Source organism: Rattus rattus, chromosome 2 (assembly GCF_011064425.1).
Source record: "Rattus rattus isolate New Zealand chromosome 2, Rrattus_CSIRO_v1, whole genome shotgun sequence".
NCBI classification, from domain to species: domain Eukaryota; kingdom Metazoa; phylum Chordata; class Mammalia; order Rodentia; family Muridae; genus Rattus; species Rattus rattus.
In genome coordinates this window covers 73,286,988-73,306,254 of record NC_046155.1, presented here as the reverse complement: position 1 = coordinate 73,306,254, position 19,267 = coordinate 73,286,988, and the positions used below count along the sequence as shown (strand labels likewise).

Genomic DNA, 19,267 nt, shown 5'->3' with positions numbered 1-19,267 from the left:
AGGTGGTTTAGTGTAGCTGGTGTGTTCCAAAATGGCTGCTTTGTGTACGAAGGATACAATCCAGTTGCTTATGGCCCAGAAACTGGTTAGCTCTGGGAGGAACAGCCTAAGGTCATTAAGGTCCCAGATATCACAACGGCAGAATAAAAAGACATGCTTAGTACAACGGTCTTCCATAGTGCACTTGTGGAAGTCCAAGAACAACTCTTGGGTTTGTTTTCTCTTTCTACTGTAGGTTCAGTGGGTGGAACTCTGGTCTTCAGACTGTGTTTACCCATTAAGTATCTCGCTTGCTGGCCCTGTTCTTTTCTTTGTGGATAGGGTCTCATTTTGTAGCCCAGGTTTATTTTGAACGTAGGGCGTTTCTCCTGACACTGCCTTCCAAGTGCTGGGATTATAGGTATGAGGCACTAACACAGCTGTTTTTAAGTTTGAAGTAAGATTCTTGAGCGTTTAGGCACTAGGTTGGTTTTTGTGAATTACAAAACATTCCTGGAAACATTTGTAGTTTTCTTTTGCTAGATTCTGTAGTGAGATTTTTGGAATTTTGGATTCTTTATAAATAGAAATTTTTCAGTAGGTTTTAATCTCAGGTGTGGGATTTGGGCTGGTTCAGATTGTCCCCAGCAGCTGACTATGATTTGCCTTGTGCTCTAGTTGGGGTATAATTTTGCCAGCTGCAGACAGTTTCTGATATTGTGTGATGTTTGGAATTCTGGGACCATTCAGAGGGTAGATAAATTCTAAGGCCCCATGAGGTAGATTGTTGTTTGTTTGTTTTTGGTGGTTTAAGGAGGTTGTTTGTACTTTGTTAGTAGTCATACTCAAAGAAACAATGAGAAAGAAATTAGGTTCAGAAATCTCTCTTTCTCTTTCCCCTTTGTCCTTCCTTCTTGACTCTAGTGATAGTGGGTAAAATGGAGGGGAGGGTGGATAAGGCGGGTGGAGGCGAGACAAACCCAGGTACAGGATTCTTTGTTGAGGTAAAAATTAAAAAGGGCGGAATGGTTCCTGTGCATAAGCTGGCGGTCTCACTCCCGATAGTCCTGGCTCCAGAGGGCCATTGGATTAGCGCTAATTTATCTCAGCGCTCCACGCTGCACCTAGTACTCTCTGACACGGGTGGGTCGCTGCCATGCCAGTTTCATGCAGAGACTGCCTATTTTGCAGCTCTCTTCCTGTGTGTGGACTCTGTTCACATTTCCAGCATCCACCCCCTGGTCCCAGCAGCAGCTATCCTCTTGTAACGCTCTGCCACTGCTCTGTTTACGTTCCCAACATCTGCCCCCAATAGTTATGATATAAACTCCCAACCACCCCTTAAAATCAAGACTCAACAAACTGTAACCCAACATCAGATTTATATGTTAAATTCTCAGTCCACAATGCATCCACACAATAAACTCACAATCAATTGATAAGGATATAAACCGCCCACCTAGATAAGATAAATTTGCCTACAGAAATCCATCCCAACTCCCTTGGCAATTCAGGACCACCCGGATCTGGGTCATCCTCTGTCTCCATCTTGACTCTCCTTCCTTCTCCTCTCCTGCTTACAAAAGCTTTGTCCCCACCTTATATTTTACTGTCCAGTCGTGGCCTTGAGCTACCTGGTGCCAGCTCTCACCTGCATATTGACATCAACCTACACTTCACCCTTTCTGTCTAATTAAAAAAAAAACTTTTCTCTCAAATATAAGCTGAGCACAACTATTATTATTTTGTAATTAAAAGTATAAAATATATCTAACACCCAGTCCAACACTTTATCAGTTAAACAGAACATTTGGTTATCCATTTCAGCTTAAGAAAGGCTTAAAATTCATGTTATATCCTGGCTAGCTTGCATACTATCTGATAACTGTCTAATTAAATATGTATTCTCAAAGCTAAACAGCCTGTGTAGGCTATGAGACTATAATCAGTCTTCGACCCCATAGAAATCTGAGAATGACCAGTATATCTGTAAATATAGGAAGCCTAACACAGCTTCTAGAACTGAGACAGGTTATAGAGAACAGTTTCTATTTGCATAGTCCCGTCAGCAATACATGAGAGCAAGTCTTCTGCCTTCTGGTCTAGGATCATCTAGCAAACTTTTGAAATGCAGAATTTTGAAGGGCTGATCACTCTGACTTGGCAGAAATTATCAGTCAACTATTCTATAATATGTCCTTTTTCTGGACAATATTTAGTTGTAGATGAATTGAGGCCAGTCTTGCCTAGTGGCTGTCTAACCACAATAACCTGGAGGTGGAGATGTTCAATTTCTTCTTTGAATCCACCAAAGGGGAGTTGTTAGAGCAAACGGGTCTCAACAAAAGATAAATAACATTAAATGTCATATTTTGTGGATTTCTGATGTTTTCAAAAAAACCATCTAACTATGTAAGTAATCTGGACTGTTGTCTGTTAATTATCTTAATAAATTATCTTGAAAGCACTCTAACACTAAAACTTAGAGCCATGAATTTACTGTCTGGCCCTTAACTCACATATTTAATCATCTAAGATTAGTGTTTTGTTTTTTTTTTTAAAGATTTATTTATTTATTATATTTAAGTACACTGTAGCTGTCTTCAGATACACCAGAAGAGGGCATCGGATCTCTTTACAGATGGTTGTGAGCCACCATGTGGTTGCTGGGAATTGAACTCATGACCTCTGGAAGAGCAGTCGGGTGCTCTTAACCGCTGAGCCATCTCTCCAGCCCCCTAAGATTAGTTTTTTAATAGCAGTAAAGAACTGGGTATAAGCCTTGTATACTTAAATGTGTTGTATGGGCACAATGTCTATACATGACAGTAACAATATTAATTTTAAGTCGATAAGGAATTTATATCAAAGAAAACTTAAACTTGTATCAAATAAATTCTGTACCAATGTAAAAGATCATAACTTTAGCTTAGTAACAAACATAAGGATTTCTACCAAATGAGATTATGGCTGTATAATCAATGGAGACCGTTCCACCCTTTTTTATTTTTACTGCAACAATTCTTTGATCATATTTTAAATTATGTTCTTATTATGAAACATTTTTATAAGCATACAGGACTGCTTATCACAGATAAATAGTATAGAGTGCACATTTATAAGGTGTGCACATTTATTTCTTATCCAGATTAAGAAGTGACTTATGACTGGTGACTTCAGAGCAATCACTGCCATTTTTTCCATTTCTTCCTTTGAAGGCAATCAGTTATTGAGTTTTGTTACTTCATTGAAAATTATTATTTTTCTCATATATATATTCCTAAGTAGTATGTGCCAATTTGCATTTTGGAGATTTTTATGAAAATTCCTTTAAATTATTTGTTCTCTCTCTGGCTCTGCCTCCCTCCCCCCTCCCTTCCCCTTTCCCTCTCTCTTGGAGTGTGTGTGTGTGTGTGTGTGTGTGTGTGTGTCTGTCTGTCTGTGTATGTGTGTGTGTGAGTGAGCGTGCATACATGTGCAGACTGTAGGGATCAGAGAGCAGTGTTTGCTATCTCCCTGCTCGCCCTTCACTATATTGTTTGAGATAGATGGGCTCAGGGTCTCACTGAGTCTAGAGCTGATGGCTTCAGCTGGGCCGACTGGCCAGTGGGCTCCCGCATCTTGTCTTTGTCCGCCCAGAGCTGGGGTTACAGCTCACTGCCCTGGACTTTGCAGGAATTCAGGTACGTGAGCACATGTGCCTGTGCTCAGTGGGTGCTTATGTGTTATTGGAGCATAAGTTGCTTTGGCACTTATTCCTGATCAGCTAACCTCTTATTTTTAAATCTTTTCTCTTCTTTTTTCCCCTTGAGACAGGGTCTTGACAGTGTATTTCTGAGTGGGCTGGAGTTTGCTATATAGAGCAGACTGGTCTAGAACTCACAGAGAGAGCCTGCCTCTACATTCTGAATGATGGGATAAGAGGCATGTTCCACTATACTTGGCCTTTCTCTTCTTCGTATTATTTATATTATTTATTAGTTATTATTATTTTGCGATAGGGTCTAACTATGTAGCCCTGGCTGTTCTGGAATTCACTGTGTGGACCAAGCTAGACTGGCTTAGAATTTAGAGACCCAGCTGCCTTTACCTCTTAAGTGCTGGGATGAACGGTGTTGCACTACTGTGCCTGGCAGTTCTGTTTATTATCTATTTTTTAAGATGAGTCTCAAATATCCAGGTGGGTCTCAAACTCACCACATAACAAAAGATGACCTTCCTGCTTCCACCTCCTGACTTCTGGGTTTACTCCTGTGCCACCATGCCTCCTTCCCCACTTCTTTTTATTGTTAATGTTTTTGAGGTTAACCTGTGTTGATACATGGAACTAGAGTTCCTGTTCTTCCTTTATTTGAACATTTCATGAGCTGGCTGTCTTCCCTCACTGGCTTGCTTAGTTCTTCTGGGTCTTTATTTCCTTTGCCCTGTTATAAATAACATTGCTCTGAGTTTTGTTGTGTGCTCTGTCTTTGGTGGTCTTTAAATTTTTCTTCAGCATAGCGAGGCAGTGGTGGTGTATCTTTTAATCCCAGCACTGGGAAGACAGAGGCAGGCTGATCTCTGAATTTGAGGACAACTGGGTGTACAGAGTAAGTTCCAGGACAGACAGAGCTACACAGAGAAACCCTGTCTTGAAAAAATTTTTTTCTTCAGCATAGAGGAGAAAAGCATTCAGCCATTGTGTAACCATGCTAAGGATTTTAGTAACACTCCCCTACCTGTCCACATTTACATACAGATATCTTTAATTCATTTACATACTGACAAGATAATTTCACAGCTGGATGTTCTCAGCTAAAATTCGTTTTCTATTATGTAAATGACGTGTATGAAACTTCTGATTATTTTTCTCCAATTTCAGTCACATCTCAGAGCAGTGAATAAATCACTGGAATCAGTCAGGAGACTAAGAGTCAGGCTCCATCTGTTAATATTTATTTTTATTATTTGTTATCGAACTCTAATATCTGCTTCACTATCTGTTGTGTGATCAGCCCTCCTAAAGGCTGAGTGGCTTAAGACAGCAACAGTGTGCAGTCCCTGGCTTTGCCTAGGTTGCCACATTGGACCTCATGTGGCCTTTCTGCATCTCTCCATGGCTCTCTTCTTACAGGACCTCTCTCCTGGGATCCTCTTTTCTATGCTGGTGTCCTGTTCTTTCTCCTGAGTAGTGGGGACATCTTTTCAGGGAGTGGCTGGGAGCCAAGAAGACAACCCTCCAGGTCAAGGGCCTTATTTCCTAAGCTATAAAGCAGGAGCCAGAGTGATTTGCCCATTATGTGCTGAACGAGGCAGTACCTGAAGGTTCTTAGTAAAACTGCAAGGCACTGTCTAATCAAGGCTCTCTTAGTTATATGAATCGATCAGCTTAACTTAAAGGGGAAAATCTATCAGCTGGTATGAACACACTTTTTATAAGAACCCAGGAAACTGAAAGTGGATTTGGTATAGGATGTGAGGTCCCTCACCACCATTTCTCTTTGCACATCTCCTTTATCTATTTCTCTTTGATTTTCTTTTTTGAGATTGGGGGTCTCATGTAGCCCATGCTGGCCACAAACTTCCCATATAGCCAAGGATGACCTTCAACTGATCTTCCTGTCTTCCTCTGGAGTGATGAGATTACGGTATGCACCACCATACGTGGTGCTGGGGAGGAGTTCAGGTGGCATTGGGGCCTGAACCCAGAACTTTACGCACATTAGGCAAGGACTCTCTACCAGCCAAACTCCAGCCCGAGACCTAGTTACATGTAGAAAAAGAATTCTGCTCTAAAGATGGTGTTCGCATCCTTCAAGCCTAATTTGAGGTTCCCTGTAGTCAGGAGAGACAAACTAGCAATCAGACAGATTGGCTAGGGAGGGAGTCTGGCTCATACAGTAGAGAAGAAGCTTATTGGTCCTGCTTGGCCAAGGATCTCCCAGGTCACCTAGTTCACAGACCACTTACCTAGATGAGGGGGGCAGTCAGAGCAGCAGGGAGTAACCTTGGGAGAACCTTAAGTTGTCTTTTATCATCACTGGCTAAATTGAAATGAGTGCCTGCCACACATCTCTCCCTTGCTGACGGGATACAAGTCTGTGCTTAGCCTGTGTAGGCCGTACAGACCATAGCAATACAGGACGTTTTGGAAGAGGGAATGAACTGGGGAAAGACAATAACAATGGAAAAAAGAGCAGAACAAGTCTTTCAATTATTCACTAGTCTTATCCTTATCTGGTCCTAGTCTTGGTCACTTAGGAGGTTTGGTTTTAGAAGAAGGAAACCATAGGAGAAGCAGATGGGGATCTTCTGGGGCCTCTGTTGTTCTTTCTCCACTCTCCCATGCCCCCACAGCCTTTTCTCCCTTCCCTGTGCTGATCTGCCCCCAGCTCCTCACTGAAGGATGAAGATCCACCCTCCTCTCCTCTCCCCTCTCATCCTCCGTCCTCCAGGGTGCCTCATCCCCTGCTTTCTTGCTCAGAGTCAGACTGGCCGGAAGGAGCTCTGCTCCTTGTATGCCAGAATTGAGCTGGTATTTTGGGGCACTGTCCCATGGGGGTGTCTTACTATTTGGGGGTGAGGAGGAGGAAGGACATGAGGGGATTTAGACGTCTGTGTGGAAGCTCTCTTCCCCCCCTTTCCTCCTACTGACTCTCTACATGTGAATGCAGGCACTCCTGTTCTTGCCTAGTGTCATGGGAACATGATTTTATTTGAACAGATGTCATTGTCAGTCTAAAAATGGCGTGGGCGAGCTGTGCTGCTGCTCGTGATTGTCACTGAACTCTGGACTTCAAGGAATATAGCAGCAGGCTTTTGTGACTTCTAGAGCTATACCAGTTCCCTCGGTTGTGGGAGGCATTGAACGACAGCATTTCATCTTCCTGTAGTGCTGGAGACTGAAGAGCTGGCAGGGTTGGTTTCTTCCGGGACCCCTTTTCTTGGTTTACAGATGGCTGCGACCCCCCTCCCCTCGTCTTCACTTGGCCTCCAGTCCCTTGTGCCTTTGTCTTCAGAGGTTTTTGTTTTTAGATAACACTATTGTTTAGATCACACTACTGGGTTAGAGCTGGCTCGGCAGTTGAGAGCACTCGGCCTGCAGAGGGCCTGAGTTACATCTCCAGTACCCATGTGAGCTGACTTTCAATGGCCACCAGCTCCAGGGAGTCCAGTGTTTCTGGCCTTTTTGGTCATTGGTGTCCACATGTACATACACATAACCTGCATAATTATGTGTAACTAAAAAGAATTTAAAAAAATAATAAAGCCAGTTGTACTGGATTAAAGTCCACGCTGGTGAATTCATTTTAATGTAATTCCTCTTTAGAGATTGTCTCCAAATGTGGTCACATTCTAAGGTGAGGACTGTAACAGAAGAGACGGCTCAGCCCACGGCAGGAACCTGGTGTTGGTAGAAGCACTTGACTCTAAAGCGGTGCAGGGCATTCTCCAGTCCCAGTTGTCTCTGATGCATGGTGACTTGTTTTTCAAATGTGACTGACGGAGCAGTGAGGAGGGAGACTGAAAGATCACATGGTGACCTTGGGTCAGGACTCTGTGTGAATCTCAGGTGCCAGATGGCCATGCCTCCGAAGCTCTTTAAGTTAAAATACTTTGAAGTCCAAGAAGATAGGCTCAATTAAGGTAAGAACTAACAAAATATAAGAAGTGCAGATATTCATTAGCAAAGATACATATCGAATGAAATATCAGAAATCATTTGAAAATTGTCTTGATTAATTTGGCATATCTCTTTGTTTAGTAATTGAATGAATGAGTTCTCATAGTACTGAATAGTCACCGACAGACTCACTTGCGTAGATCTCATTCATTAAAATAGTACTCACCATCTGTTTTTCCTAGTTTGGAAGTGGTGAATCTGTCTCAGTCATTAAGATGGTAAAATATATTGTGCATATGATTTTTAAACTGACTGTAGTTTTTATATCAAGGGCTTCCTTGCTATAGGACTAATGACAAATATTTCATATGCTTTAACATTGCATAAATTGATTGTCATTAGCATTGTTTCAGTACTTGCCTCCAAAGCCATTGAAAAACCTATTTCTCAAGGGCATTAGAGACAAGAGCCTATGCAGATCTCAGCTCTATGGAGGCCTGGCTCCTAGGACAGAGCTTTAGATGATGTGTACCTTAGCCAGTGTTCCATTGCTCTGAAGAGACACCACGACCATAGCAGCTCTTATAAAAGAAAGCATTTAGTTGGAGCTTGCTTATAATTTCAGAGGTTTAGTCCATTTTCATCATGGTGGGGGGGAGCAAGGCAGCAGGCAAGCAGGCCTGGTGCTAGAGAAGTAACAGAGTTCTACATCTGGATGCTCAGGCAGCAGGAAAAGAGAGATACTGGGTGTGGCTTTGGCTTTTGAAACCTCAAAGCCCACCTCCATTGACACTCGTGCTCACTCCAATAAGGCCACACTTGTAATCCTTCTCAACTAATGCCCTTCCCTGAAGACCAAGCATTCAAATATATGAGCGGGGCGGGGGGGGGCGTTCTTATTAAAACCACCACAGTAATCCAATTTAAACATGAGTTTCATATCTATATAGATTGTCCAAGTGGGAATAAACTTTTTATTATCTACTGACAGGTCACATTGTTGGAAACATGTAGGAAAGCCGGTGGCCCTTGCCTGAGATCCCAGCACTGAGGAGGCAGGGAGGAAGATCAGAAATTCAAGGGCCTCTACAAAGCAGGTTCAAGGCTGGTCCAGTCTGCAGGAGACCCTGTCTTAAAAACAAAAGGCTGGTCCAGTCTGCAGGAGACCCTGTCTTAAAAACAAACAAGCCAGATAATGGCAACAAACCAACAGCCTGGGTTGTGACTATGATGAGGCTTTCACAACTGAAGATCGATTGAGGTCATTGAGTTTCCTACAAGGCGTTGCTTTTCTGTTTCCTTCTTGAGACTGGGTCTCATTATGTGTTCTTGGCTGGCCCGATCTCAATATGGATGAAGCCGGCCTCAGGCTCACAGCGACCCACCACCCTCTGCCTCCTGAGTGCTGTATTCTTACATTTTTAAAGTTTACTTTTCATTTTTAAGTTTAAAATTCTTGTGCTTTTGCTTTTATGTTTTACATTTAATTAATTGACTAATTTAGGTCCTATGTTTGTGTGTGTGTGTGTGTGAGAGAGAGAGAGAGAGAGAGAGAGAGAGAGAGAGCACTCCCCATGCATGTGCCTATGTGAGTGGGTTCCAATACTCATGTTGTCAGGCTTGGGGGCAGATGTCTTAATCTGCTAAGTCACCTGGCCGTTTCTTACATGGAATTTTTTATATATATATATATATTTATATTAATATATATAATTATATATAAATTATGGTATATAATTTATATCTCAATGAAGGGCCTCAGACTCATTAAAACTGAGTGTTATGGAAGAAAACCTATAATTTCAGCAAGTGGGATACAGAGGCAGGATTATGAGTTCAAGATTAGCCTGTGCTATTCTAAGTCAGTGGAGGCCACACAGAGACCTTGATTCAAAACAGAGCAATCCCTTCCCCGTTGTGTGGGCATTTGAATTGTGTGGATGTTGGGACACCTGTGGGGGTTGGTACTTTGTTTCTACCATATGGGTCCTAGGATATTGAACTCAGGTCATGAGGTTTGATGGCAAGTACACTTTACTTACTGAACCATCTGCCCAGCTCCTGATTCATTTAAACTAAAAGACATGGGCTGAGGGTGGTGATACACGTCTTTAGTTTTAGCCCCCAGGAGGCATAGGTAGGGTAGATCTCTGAATTAGAGGCCTAGTGAATTTCAAGACAGTCAGAGCTACACTGTGAGACCTTGTCTCAAAAGCAAACAAACAGTAGCAATGGTAAAAATCCAATGGGAATATGGCGCATTGGTTAGGAGTACTTGGTGTTCTCTTTTCATGACTTCTCTCAGCTTGTGTGGTTTTATGTACCAGAGTTTCTGGACTCCTTTAAGTTTGCTGTGAATCTGGTCTCCTAGATGCAGATGGCTCCTCCTCTGTGGGAGAGCAATGAGTGTGACCCATGGCTCCTCCTCTGTGGGAGAGCAATGGTGAGTGTGACCCATGGCTCCTCCTCTGTGGGAGAGCAGCAATGAGTGTGACCCATGGCTCCTCCTCTGTGGGAGAGCAATGGTGAGTGTGACCCATGGCTCCTCCTCTGTGGGAGAGCAGTGATGAGTGTGACCCATGGCTCCGAGCCCCCAGAGGTTGTTTACTGGCACACAACCTATCTCTCCTTTGATGGCAGAGCTAGGAGCTTGCCTTCTGCACGTTCTACTTTCCATTCATTTTCTTCGAGCTCCAGTTGTTTTCCTCAGTGAGTTCTCTGGGCACTGAGAGTAAAAGTTTACGGGTTGATAAGATGGCTCCAAGGGTAAAGGAGGCGGCCCCCAAGCCTGATGATCTGAATTTGATCCTTGGGGATCCACATGGAGGAGAGCTGACTGAAAGATAGATAGATAGATAGATAGATAGATAGATAGATAGATAGATAGATAGATACATACATACATACATACATACATACATACATACCTACCTTAGGCTACTGAGATGGTTCAGTGGGTAAAGGTACTTGCCACTATCCCTGACAATTAGAGTTTGATTCCTGGAATGGTGGAAGGTGAGAACTGACTCCCGCTGGTTGACCTCTGATCTCCATATGTGCACCATAACATGAACACACACACACACACACACACACACACACACACACACACACACACACAGTTGAAAAAATGGCAACTGTAGTAATCAAGTTCCACTTCCCAGACCTACTGAGTTGGAGGCCCTGCCCCAGCTCTCCTACTCAGGAAGGACCATGACCCTTAGATGCTGGGTGTCCGTGTCCACCTGGCTTTACCTAAAAGCCACCTGGCCGGGTGAAAGTGAGTCAGCCGTAGTCTTCCTTTCTGAAACCGAGGAGACGGGCTCGTGGTGTCAGAGCCGTCTTTGGAGTCATTCTTGCCTGGCTTTGAAGAACACCGTACATTTTCACCAAATGTTTGTTGGCCTCCCCTACACGAGAGCCAGGCCTACTCACCTACACTAATCTTGGCCACACAGATGCTGGGCCGCAATGTTGTTTTCAGAGTGCCTTTGCCTTTCTCAGTTTGCAGCATGGATGGGTTGAGAAGTAGTCGATTCTTTTTAAAGTTCTGCTTCTGCTTTTTTTTTCCTTTTTTGCTTAACAATTGTGCCTTTGAGTCATATTTGTCTTCTTGAATTTTACCATAATCAGTCAAGAAGAGTCATTTAGCAATGACATTTTACTTAGAAATAGCCTCTTCATTATTCTTCGGTTCTACCGTCTACGAGACAGTAAAATGTGAGCACACCTCAAAGTCTTTCCTCTGTAACATTGTCCAGTACATGTTTCCATCTAGGACTTCCAGGAATTGCTTTGGGTCTTGTCCTGAGAAGACTGGGCTTTCTCTTCAGGTTTTTAGTTTTTGAGTGGTTGCTTGGATCACCTTTAAGGGTTCATTCATGACAGTGTTGGCTTTTCCCAGTGTGTGCCTTCTAACTTCCTGCCCCTGCTGTTTGTTGCTCAGTCTAATCCCAAAGCTGCCTCACAGTTTTAGGGATTTGTTACAGCAGCCTCTGCTTCATTGTCTAACATCAGCATGAGCCAGGGCTCTCTAGAGAAACAAAACAAGACCCAGACCTACCATCTGCAAGCCTGGGAAACAGCAGAGCCTCTGAAGTGGCTCCAGTGCAGGCCCAAATACAGATGTCTGGAGGAGCTAGAACTACACGACCTGGTCCAGACCCAAAGGCCCAACAACCACGGAACCAATCTCTCAGGGCCAGAGGTCAGCCAGAGGGCACCAGTCCTTCCCCGTTTCCTTTGTTCTCTCCAGCCCTCAGCAGATTGGTGCTCATCCACACTGGTCTACCATTTTAAATGCCGATCACCTCTTGATGGTAGCATGTACCCAGTTATCAGGATATTACTTATTTTAGTTGAATTGACATATCAAATTAACCATTAAAATATCACATAGCCAGGTGTAGTGGAGCACAACGGCAGAGGCAGGTGGATTTCTGTAAGTTTGAAGCCAGCCTGGTCTGCAAGGGAGTTCCAGAATAGCCAGAACTGTAAGTAGGCCATGTCTCAAACAGACAGATAGACAGATGGACAGACAGATGGACAACAAAACCAGGATGTCACATAAAGCTAAAATTAACTGGGTCCATTGTTAGTGGTGCTGAAGCACTGCCTGAGACACACACTCCACTGTTGTCCTTAACAACCCGAGGGGCTCTTTTCAGAGAGTTCTCCTTCTGGGACTCCACCCACCTCTCTGTGTACTGTGAATGCCTGTGTGAATGAGTACCTGTGCAAGTGTGTGTGTATATGTGCCTATGGAGGTTGGAGATGGATATTAGCTCTCTTCCTATATTGATGTCCACAACAATAAAGACTTAATTCAAAAGAAGTGAAGAAAGTTAAAGACATACTTGGAGTGGCTGACAAGAGTAACAGATGATACACACTAGATGTGGCATTTCATATAAAAAACCAAAGACTTTGTAACACTGGAAACCCAAATCCATTTACATGCTGCTTGCAAGATGAATAGCTTACATAGTAGGTGTTATATGTATACAGAGGCAGGAAGTAAAGAGTTATGACAAAGAAACTGCCACCTGTAATCCCAGCACTCAGGAGGCAGAGGTAGAGGTAAGCAGATCTCTGGACTTCTAGGCCAGCCTAGTCTCCACAGTGGTAGAAGCAAGTAATAATCTCAGCGCTGCACAAGCGACAGACACATGGACAAAGCAAAATTGGCTTGGCCTGGCAACTCTGTTTGGAAAAATCTATGCACCAAGTCCCACATAGCCTGGCAAGCACACCTGGCCAAGGCGGAATCTGTCTCTTGTGCTTGACATCGTTAGCTGGCCCTCGTCTCATGCCATTGGTGGGAGCGCACTTCACACTTTCTTTTGATTTTCTGATCCACACAAAGGGGGAAGAGGAAGGGCTAGGAAAGACGAGTCCTTGCCAACTATCTACCTTTCATTGTAAAAAAATGTTTCTTACAAAAGTGAGTTCCAGGCCAGCCAGGGCTGCACAGTGAAGACCTTGTATCAAAGAAGGGAAAAAATTGTACAAATTAACAATAAAAACTGGTATAGTTATGCTACTATCAAAGTAGGTTTAAGGCAAGAAGCACACAGAGAGAACATTTCAAAACTCACAGGGTGACCAGGACACCAGAAGGAAAATTAAAAGTCGTATGTGGGTTGGGCTGCAGCTCCGTGGCTTGGCTCTCATGCACAAGGTCCTGGGTTGGATCTTCAGCTCTGAAAAAAAAAAAAAAAAAAAAGGTGCATCTGAGCAGCAGCCTCCGAGGTTCAGTGAGAGCGATTAGTCATCTGCTCACATTTCGTCCCTGAGATGTCAGTTTGAAATGACGAGAAACATGCAAATGTTCTTATTCTTAAGCTTACAGAGAACAAAGGAAAGGGAACAAATCTTAATCTCCCCCCCCCCCCCGTTACCAGTATATTTTCATTCTCTGAAATCACTGGTAAAATGCAGGGATCTTTGTGTAGGTATCTGAGGTATTAAACTGCAGAAGCCCGTCTAGAATTTGAAACTTTGCCTGACTTTGGTGGCTCTCATCTTCAGTCCCAGCACTTGAGAGGAGGAGGCAGGAGGATCAGGAGTTCAAGGTCATTCTTCATGGTGAATTCTAGGCCTGTGTAGGTTTTATGAAACTTTGTCTCAACAAGGTTGTATCAACAATAACAATTTAAGTCTTATGCTGTACAATAATAACTGATCTCCACCCCATCTTTGGATTACTGTAAGTGTAACTATTGTGACTGGTCCTCATAACCACACCACTGTGTGACTGTTAAGGTAGCTCTGGGCTCTGTTTCTAGGAGGGGTAACTGGCCTCAGGAGTCTAGCCTGCAGAGCTAGGCCATAAATGTAAGCAAGCATATAAGAAACCCTTTTTATTACAGGGTTGGTTGTGTGGAGAGAGAAATCAGGAAGCGTCTGAACAAGTAGCTGAGTGGTAACTATGAAATAGGTAATTGCTATACTGTTTCTTACGCCCTCAAGCAAAATTTGTAGGACTAACCTAAGAAATAATAAGCATTTTCTCTATCTCTGTGGTTCTCACGTGAGAGACTAACAAAGTAGAGGTTGGAGTCCAGTCAAGACTTTCCGTGGAGTAAGGGATGGTGGCCAAAGGCAATTAAGAGAATATTAGTTTTATCTACAATGTTTAAATCTTAAAAAAAAAAAAAAAAGTATATTGGGGCTGCAGAGACAGCTTAGTAGTTCAGAGCACTTGTTCTTTCAGAGGACCTAGGTTCATCCCCAGAACCCACATGATGGCTCAGTCAGCTATAACTCCAGCCCTAGGCATCTTTTTTCTTTCTTGTGTCCTAAATTTGGTTGTTTTCAACTTGCCATAGAATACTTTGCCCCTTGCATCTTGTGTTGAGTTCTCTCACATTCTGGTTGACTGAAGCATTTCTGTTCTAAGAACTGGAACAAGTAGTCGCTGTCTATGCTTTGCCTCTCGCTCTAGCAGAGATGTGGTTTTGCCAGCTGCAGCTGGTTGTGTGACGTTTGGAATTGGAAATGTTTTCAGAGGCTCTATGAACGCCAGGGCCCTGACAGGCAGGATCAGTGGTGGTTGTTTGTTTGATGGGGGTTAGAGAGAGTGTTTAAGGTTTGTTAGTGGTTGTGCTCAAAGAGGAAACAAAAGGAAAGAGATTAGATTAATGATCTCGCTCTCTCTTCCCTCTGTCTCTCTTTATCTCCTAGTTATGGGGGGGTGGGACAGATAAAGGGTGGGAAAAGAAGAACCCACCAAGTAGCAAAGACCAGCTACATCCAACAGCAACATTTCGGTCAACGGTAAGATACCACAGTGGCCCAGTAAGAGCATGGCCTATTGGCATCATGGTCATCTTAGTCTGCAAGTACACCCTAAATGTTCTCACATGAACTCACTTAGTAGCACACTCCTCAGAATGTATCCTGTCATAAACAGTTCATAACGCTACTGTAGTTTTTCTAATCGTAATACCTTGATAAATTTGAATTTTCAAATTAGGCTTAATAAGAGCTTTGCAGTAATGAGATGAAGTGAGTTGAATGGCAAACGACAGTGTAACTGCAGTGGGTGCTGTGTAGGCTACTTGAACTGGGCTGATACTGTGCTAGTCAGTCTGGTAAGCCCAAGTACTGCAAGACTAATGAGAGTGACATATACAGCACGGATACATCGAACAAAGAGGAGTTCACTGGTGAAACAGAGTGCAATGTCATGTGACTTCATTATACTAGTGAGAAAGGCATGCGATTTATCTATTTATTTTTGAAGTGCTAGGGATCGAACCTGGGACTTTTTACTTGCTAGGCAAGTGCTCTGCCACTGAGCTATGTTCCAGCCTTTCCCTATCTTTTATTTTAAATTTTATTTATCATTTTATTTGTGTGTGATGTGTTTGATTTGTCACACACACACACACACACACACACACACACACAGAGAGAGAGAGAGAGAGAGAGAGAGAGAGAGAGAGAGAATGTGAATGTGAATGTGAATGTGAATGTGTGTGTGCTCGCTCCACAGGATGTGTGGAAGTTAGAGGCCAACATTTTTTTCCCACTTTGGAGTCTAGGAATCAAACTCAGTTTGTCAGACTTTCGTGGCAAGTGCTTTTACCCACTGAGCCACCTCACTGGTTCTCTTCATTAAAAAAAAAAAAAGATTTATATTATTTTATTTTATATGTGTGTGTTGCCTGCATGTATATCTGTTCACCATGTGCTTGCAGTACCAAAGAAGACCAGAGTCTGCACAAGACAATCCAAGACCAAGTCTCAGCACAAAGGAGATTATTTGTCCCAAAAGGAGAAAGGACAGGGAATAAGAAACAGAGGCAGGAGACAGAGGACTAGGGAGAAGGGGGAAGAGAATGAGGGAGAGGGGAAAGGATCTTTGTCTGGGAGGGACAAAAGGACTGCCTGGATAGAGAGGAGACAGCCAATGTGGCCCATAGGCAAGTGACAGTTTATAAAGGAAAACTGGGGAGCCCTGTGTTAGGACGAGTGGGTTAATTTTGATTGGGCATATTAATTATGTACTCCAAAGGAGGCTTTTGATTGTTGGACTTCAGTATTTTGATAGCTGTATCTTGGTAGTGTCCAGTGTCCAGGGGGAGGAAGTGGTTAAATAAGGGATTAGACCTTGGAAGGTAGCTTTAGGAATGTAATAACAGTTTAGCGAGGCAAAGGGAATGGGGGAGAAGGTAAAAGAAAAAACCTGTTTGCCATGCTCTGGCCTGCTAGAGAGAGCCCTTCAGTGCCCATGAGGCCAGAAGAGTGTTTAGATCACTGGATGCTGGAGTTATAGATGGTCACTAGCTGCCATGCAGACATTAGTAACTTGGCTTCAGCGAGAACAGTACGTATATTTAACTGCTGAGCCATCTCTCCAGTCTGCTGGCTCCTTCCTTTGCTGAGATGTCCAGGCTGGCTTGACCTCCCAATCCTCCTGCCGTAGTCTCCTTAGCAGCTGGAATTACAGACCACCCCCATGCTCATCTTGATGACCTATGATTAAAAACATTGTAATTGTTTATTTCTGAAATTTCCCATTTGGTGCTTTTAGACCAGAGTTGACAACAGGAGAGTAAAACTACAGAGAGTAAAGCTACTGGTGAAGAGGGACTATTGCTTTGTGTGTGTGTGTGTGTGTGTGTGTGTGTGTGTGTGTGTGTGTGTGTGTGTGTGTGTGTGCACGCTTTGGTTTAATAAAATATATCTTCAATTATCAGAGTGCAGTATGTGTTGCTTAATAACTGGAGTGTTTCATAAGCGGGTTATAAGTGACCTCACCATTGTAGGACCATTAGTAAGAGACCAGTCTCTTGATATAATCAAACCACTTGACATAGCCTTCTGATTCAGGCCAGTGTTACGATAAATATGACATAGAAGTGTGAGGCGACTGCCAGTGTTATCTTGATGTGTTTTATAGCAAACTTAAAAACTTCTGTTTGATTTTGTTTAGATTATTTTGTTGTATGTGTGTGTTTTGCCTGCCTGTATATATGTGTGTGTGTGTGTGTGTGTGTGTGTGTGTGTATGTATATATATAGTGCCTGATGCCTGTGGAAGTCAGAAGGGGTGTGTTCGATGCCCTGCATCTAGATTACAGACAGTTGTAAGCTGCCAGGTGGGTACTGGGAACTGAAGCGGAGTCTTCTGTAAGAGAAGCAGGCGTGAGAGTAAATTTAAAATGGTGTAGGTAGGATTGGTGATGCAGCCCAGTAAGAGTGTTACTCTGGTGGGCAGAGCCCTGGATTCAGTACCATCCCCCGAAGCAGTGGTTCTCAACCTTCTTAACGCTGTGACTCTTCAATACAATTAGTTCCTCACGTTGTGGTGACCTCAACCATAACATTATTTTCATTTCTACTTCATAATTGTAATTTTGCTACTGTTATGAATTGCAGTGTAAATATTTTTGGAGATAGAGGTTTGCTAAAGGGGTTGCAACCCATATGTTGAGAATCACTGCCCCAAAGCAAATACTCCATAATAAATCAGTGGCAAATGTAACACACTGTGTATATTCAATTAAGTTTTGCATTCTGAATATAATTGTATATTGTACTTTTATACCACTGACAACATACAAAGTTTGTTTATACCAGAATTCCTCATCACTACAAACAAGATCAGATCAAATCAACATGCGTGGCACATTGAACTGTGCCATTATATCACTAGGCAGTGGGAATTTCCCAGATCCGTTATAATGTTATAGAACCATGTGGATGCATCTCAGAGTGTAGCACACTATATTATATTATATACATTAGCAACATACCCAAGCTTTTCACTTATTACGTGCAGGAATCATCTTATCATAAAATACTTTTATTTATTTATTTTTTTTTTTAATTCTTTTTTTCGGAGCTGGGGACCGAACCCAGGGCCTTGCGCTTCCTAGGCAAGCACTCTACCACTGAGCCAAATCCCCAACCCCAATACTTTTATTTTTATAGGCATCATAAATTGTTTTTCCAGTTGTATCCAGTTGTGTTTTTCCACTTGTATCTTGCCAGCACTGCTGTGTGAGAGTTCTTGTTTCCCCATAGCCTAACCACAAGTGTCTGCGTTAAAATTTACATTGCTGTGAGGGAGACCGGACATCTTGTGTTTAAGGGACTTTTGTGTCTTTATTGTGTCTTACATTTGTTACTGTTGGGCCATTCATCCCAGGCTGGCAGCACTCTATGAACATCATCCATTTATTAGATTTTTTTTCTTTCAGATCTTCCGTGGTGGCTTATTTTAATTCGGCAGAAAGCATTGGTGGGCAAACTCCCAGGAGACCATGAGGTCTGTAAAGTCACCAAGATTGCTGTATTGTCACTTTCTGAAATGGAACCTCAGGAGCTTGAGCTGGAGGTAAGGTGGCATCGAGGGGACGGTCACAGTGATGATGTGATAGCAGACATTAATTTGTGTCTTCAAACCTTGCATTAACAGCAGACCCTTCAGGACCATGAATTGCAGTGTGTAAGACAGAAGCAGAGCCACTTTAAGGGTTGAGGGGAAGATATCTTTGAATAAGATGAAAATGAAGCTTCCCTCATGGCATAATTGGTTCTTGATGTGCTTGTGTGTGGAAGAGGAGAGTATGAATGTGTGCATGCATATGCTCATGAAAGTGCTCATGTGTGCACATGGAGGACAGGACAACTTCATGTACCCTACCACTTACCTTTCCTTGTTTTCTTTTGGGGGGTAGAGGGTTTGAGACAGGGTCTCAGTATGTATCCCCAGCTACTCTGGACCTCCCTACATAGATCAGGCTAGCCTTGGACTCACAGAGGTCTTCCTGCCTCTACCTTCTGAGTGCTTGGATTAAAGGTGTGTGCTACCATGACCAGCTTAGCACTTGTCTTCCTGAGACAGTCTTTCACTGACTGGCTACACTGTTGTCTGGCCTTTTCTACCTTCTGGTGGTGGGGTTGTTACTGGCACACGCCCCCGTCCATGACTTCCTACATCGGTGCCGAGGATTCAGATCCAGGCCCCAGGGTGTGGCAGGCCCTTTCCCTGCTGAGCCATGCCCAGCATAACTGTGTATTTTAGAATGACAGGCTGTTTGAACTACAGTGCCTATTGTGCTTCATGTTAGCAATGGAATATATGTTATGACCTGTGCAAATTAGGGGGGAGGGTAACACTTTTTGTTGCTGTCCTTAAACACCATGGCCAAGGCAACTGAAAGAGTTTATT

General features: G+C 43.1%; 1 protein-coding gene across 2 annotated transcripts in view; it reads left to right on the top strand.

The window, feature by feature from the left end:
- The window catches only part of Inpp5f (inositol polyphosphate-5-phosphatase F), a 78,914-nt gene that overhangs the window by 23,474 nt on the left and 36,173 nt on the right, over positions 1 to 19,267 (top strand). For both annotated transcript variants that reach the window (XM_032892484.1, XM_032892485.1), the window contains exon 3: positions 18,294 to 18,430. In XM_032892484.1, coding sequence (XP_032748375.1) covers positions 18,294 to 18,430 — 137 coding nt within the window. The remainder of the gene's footprint in view (positions 1 to 18,293; positions 18,431 to 19,267) is intronic.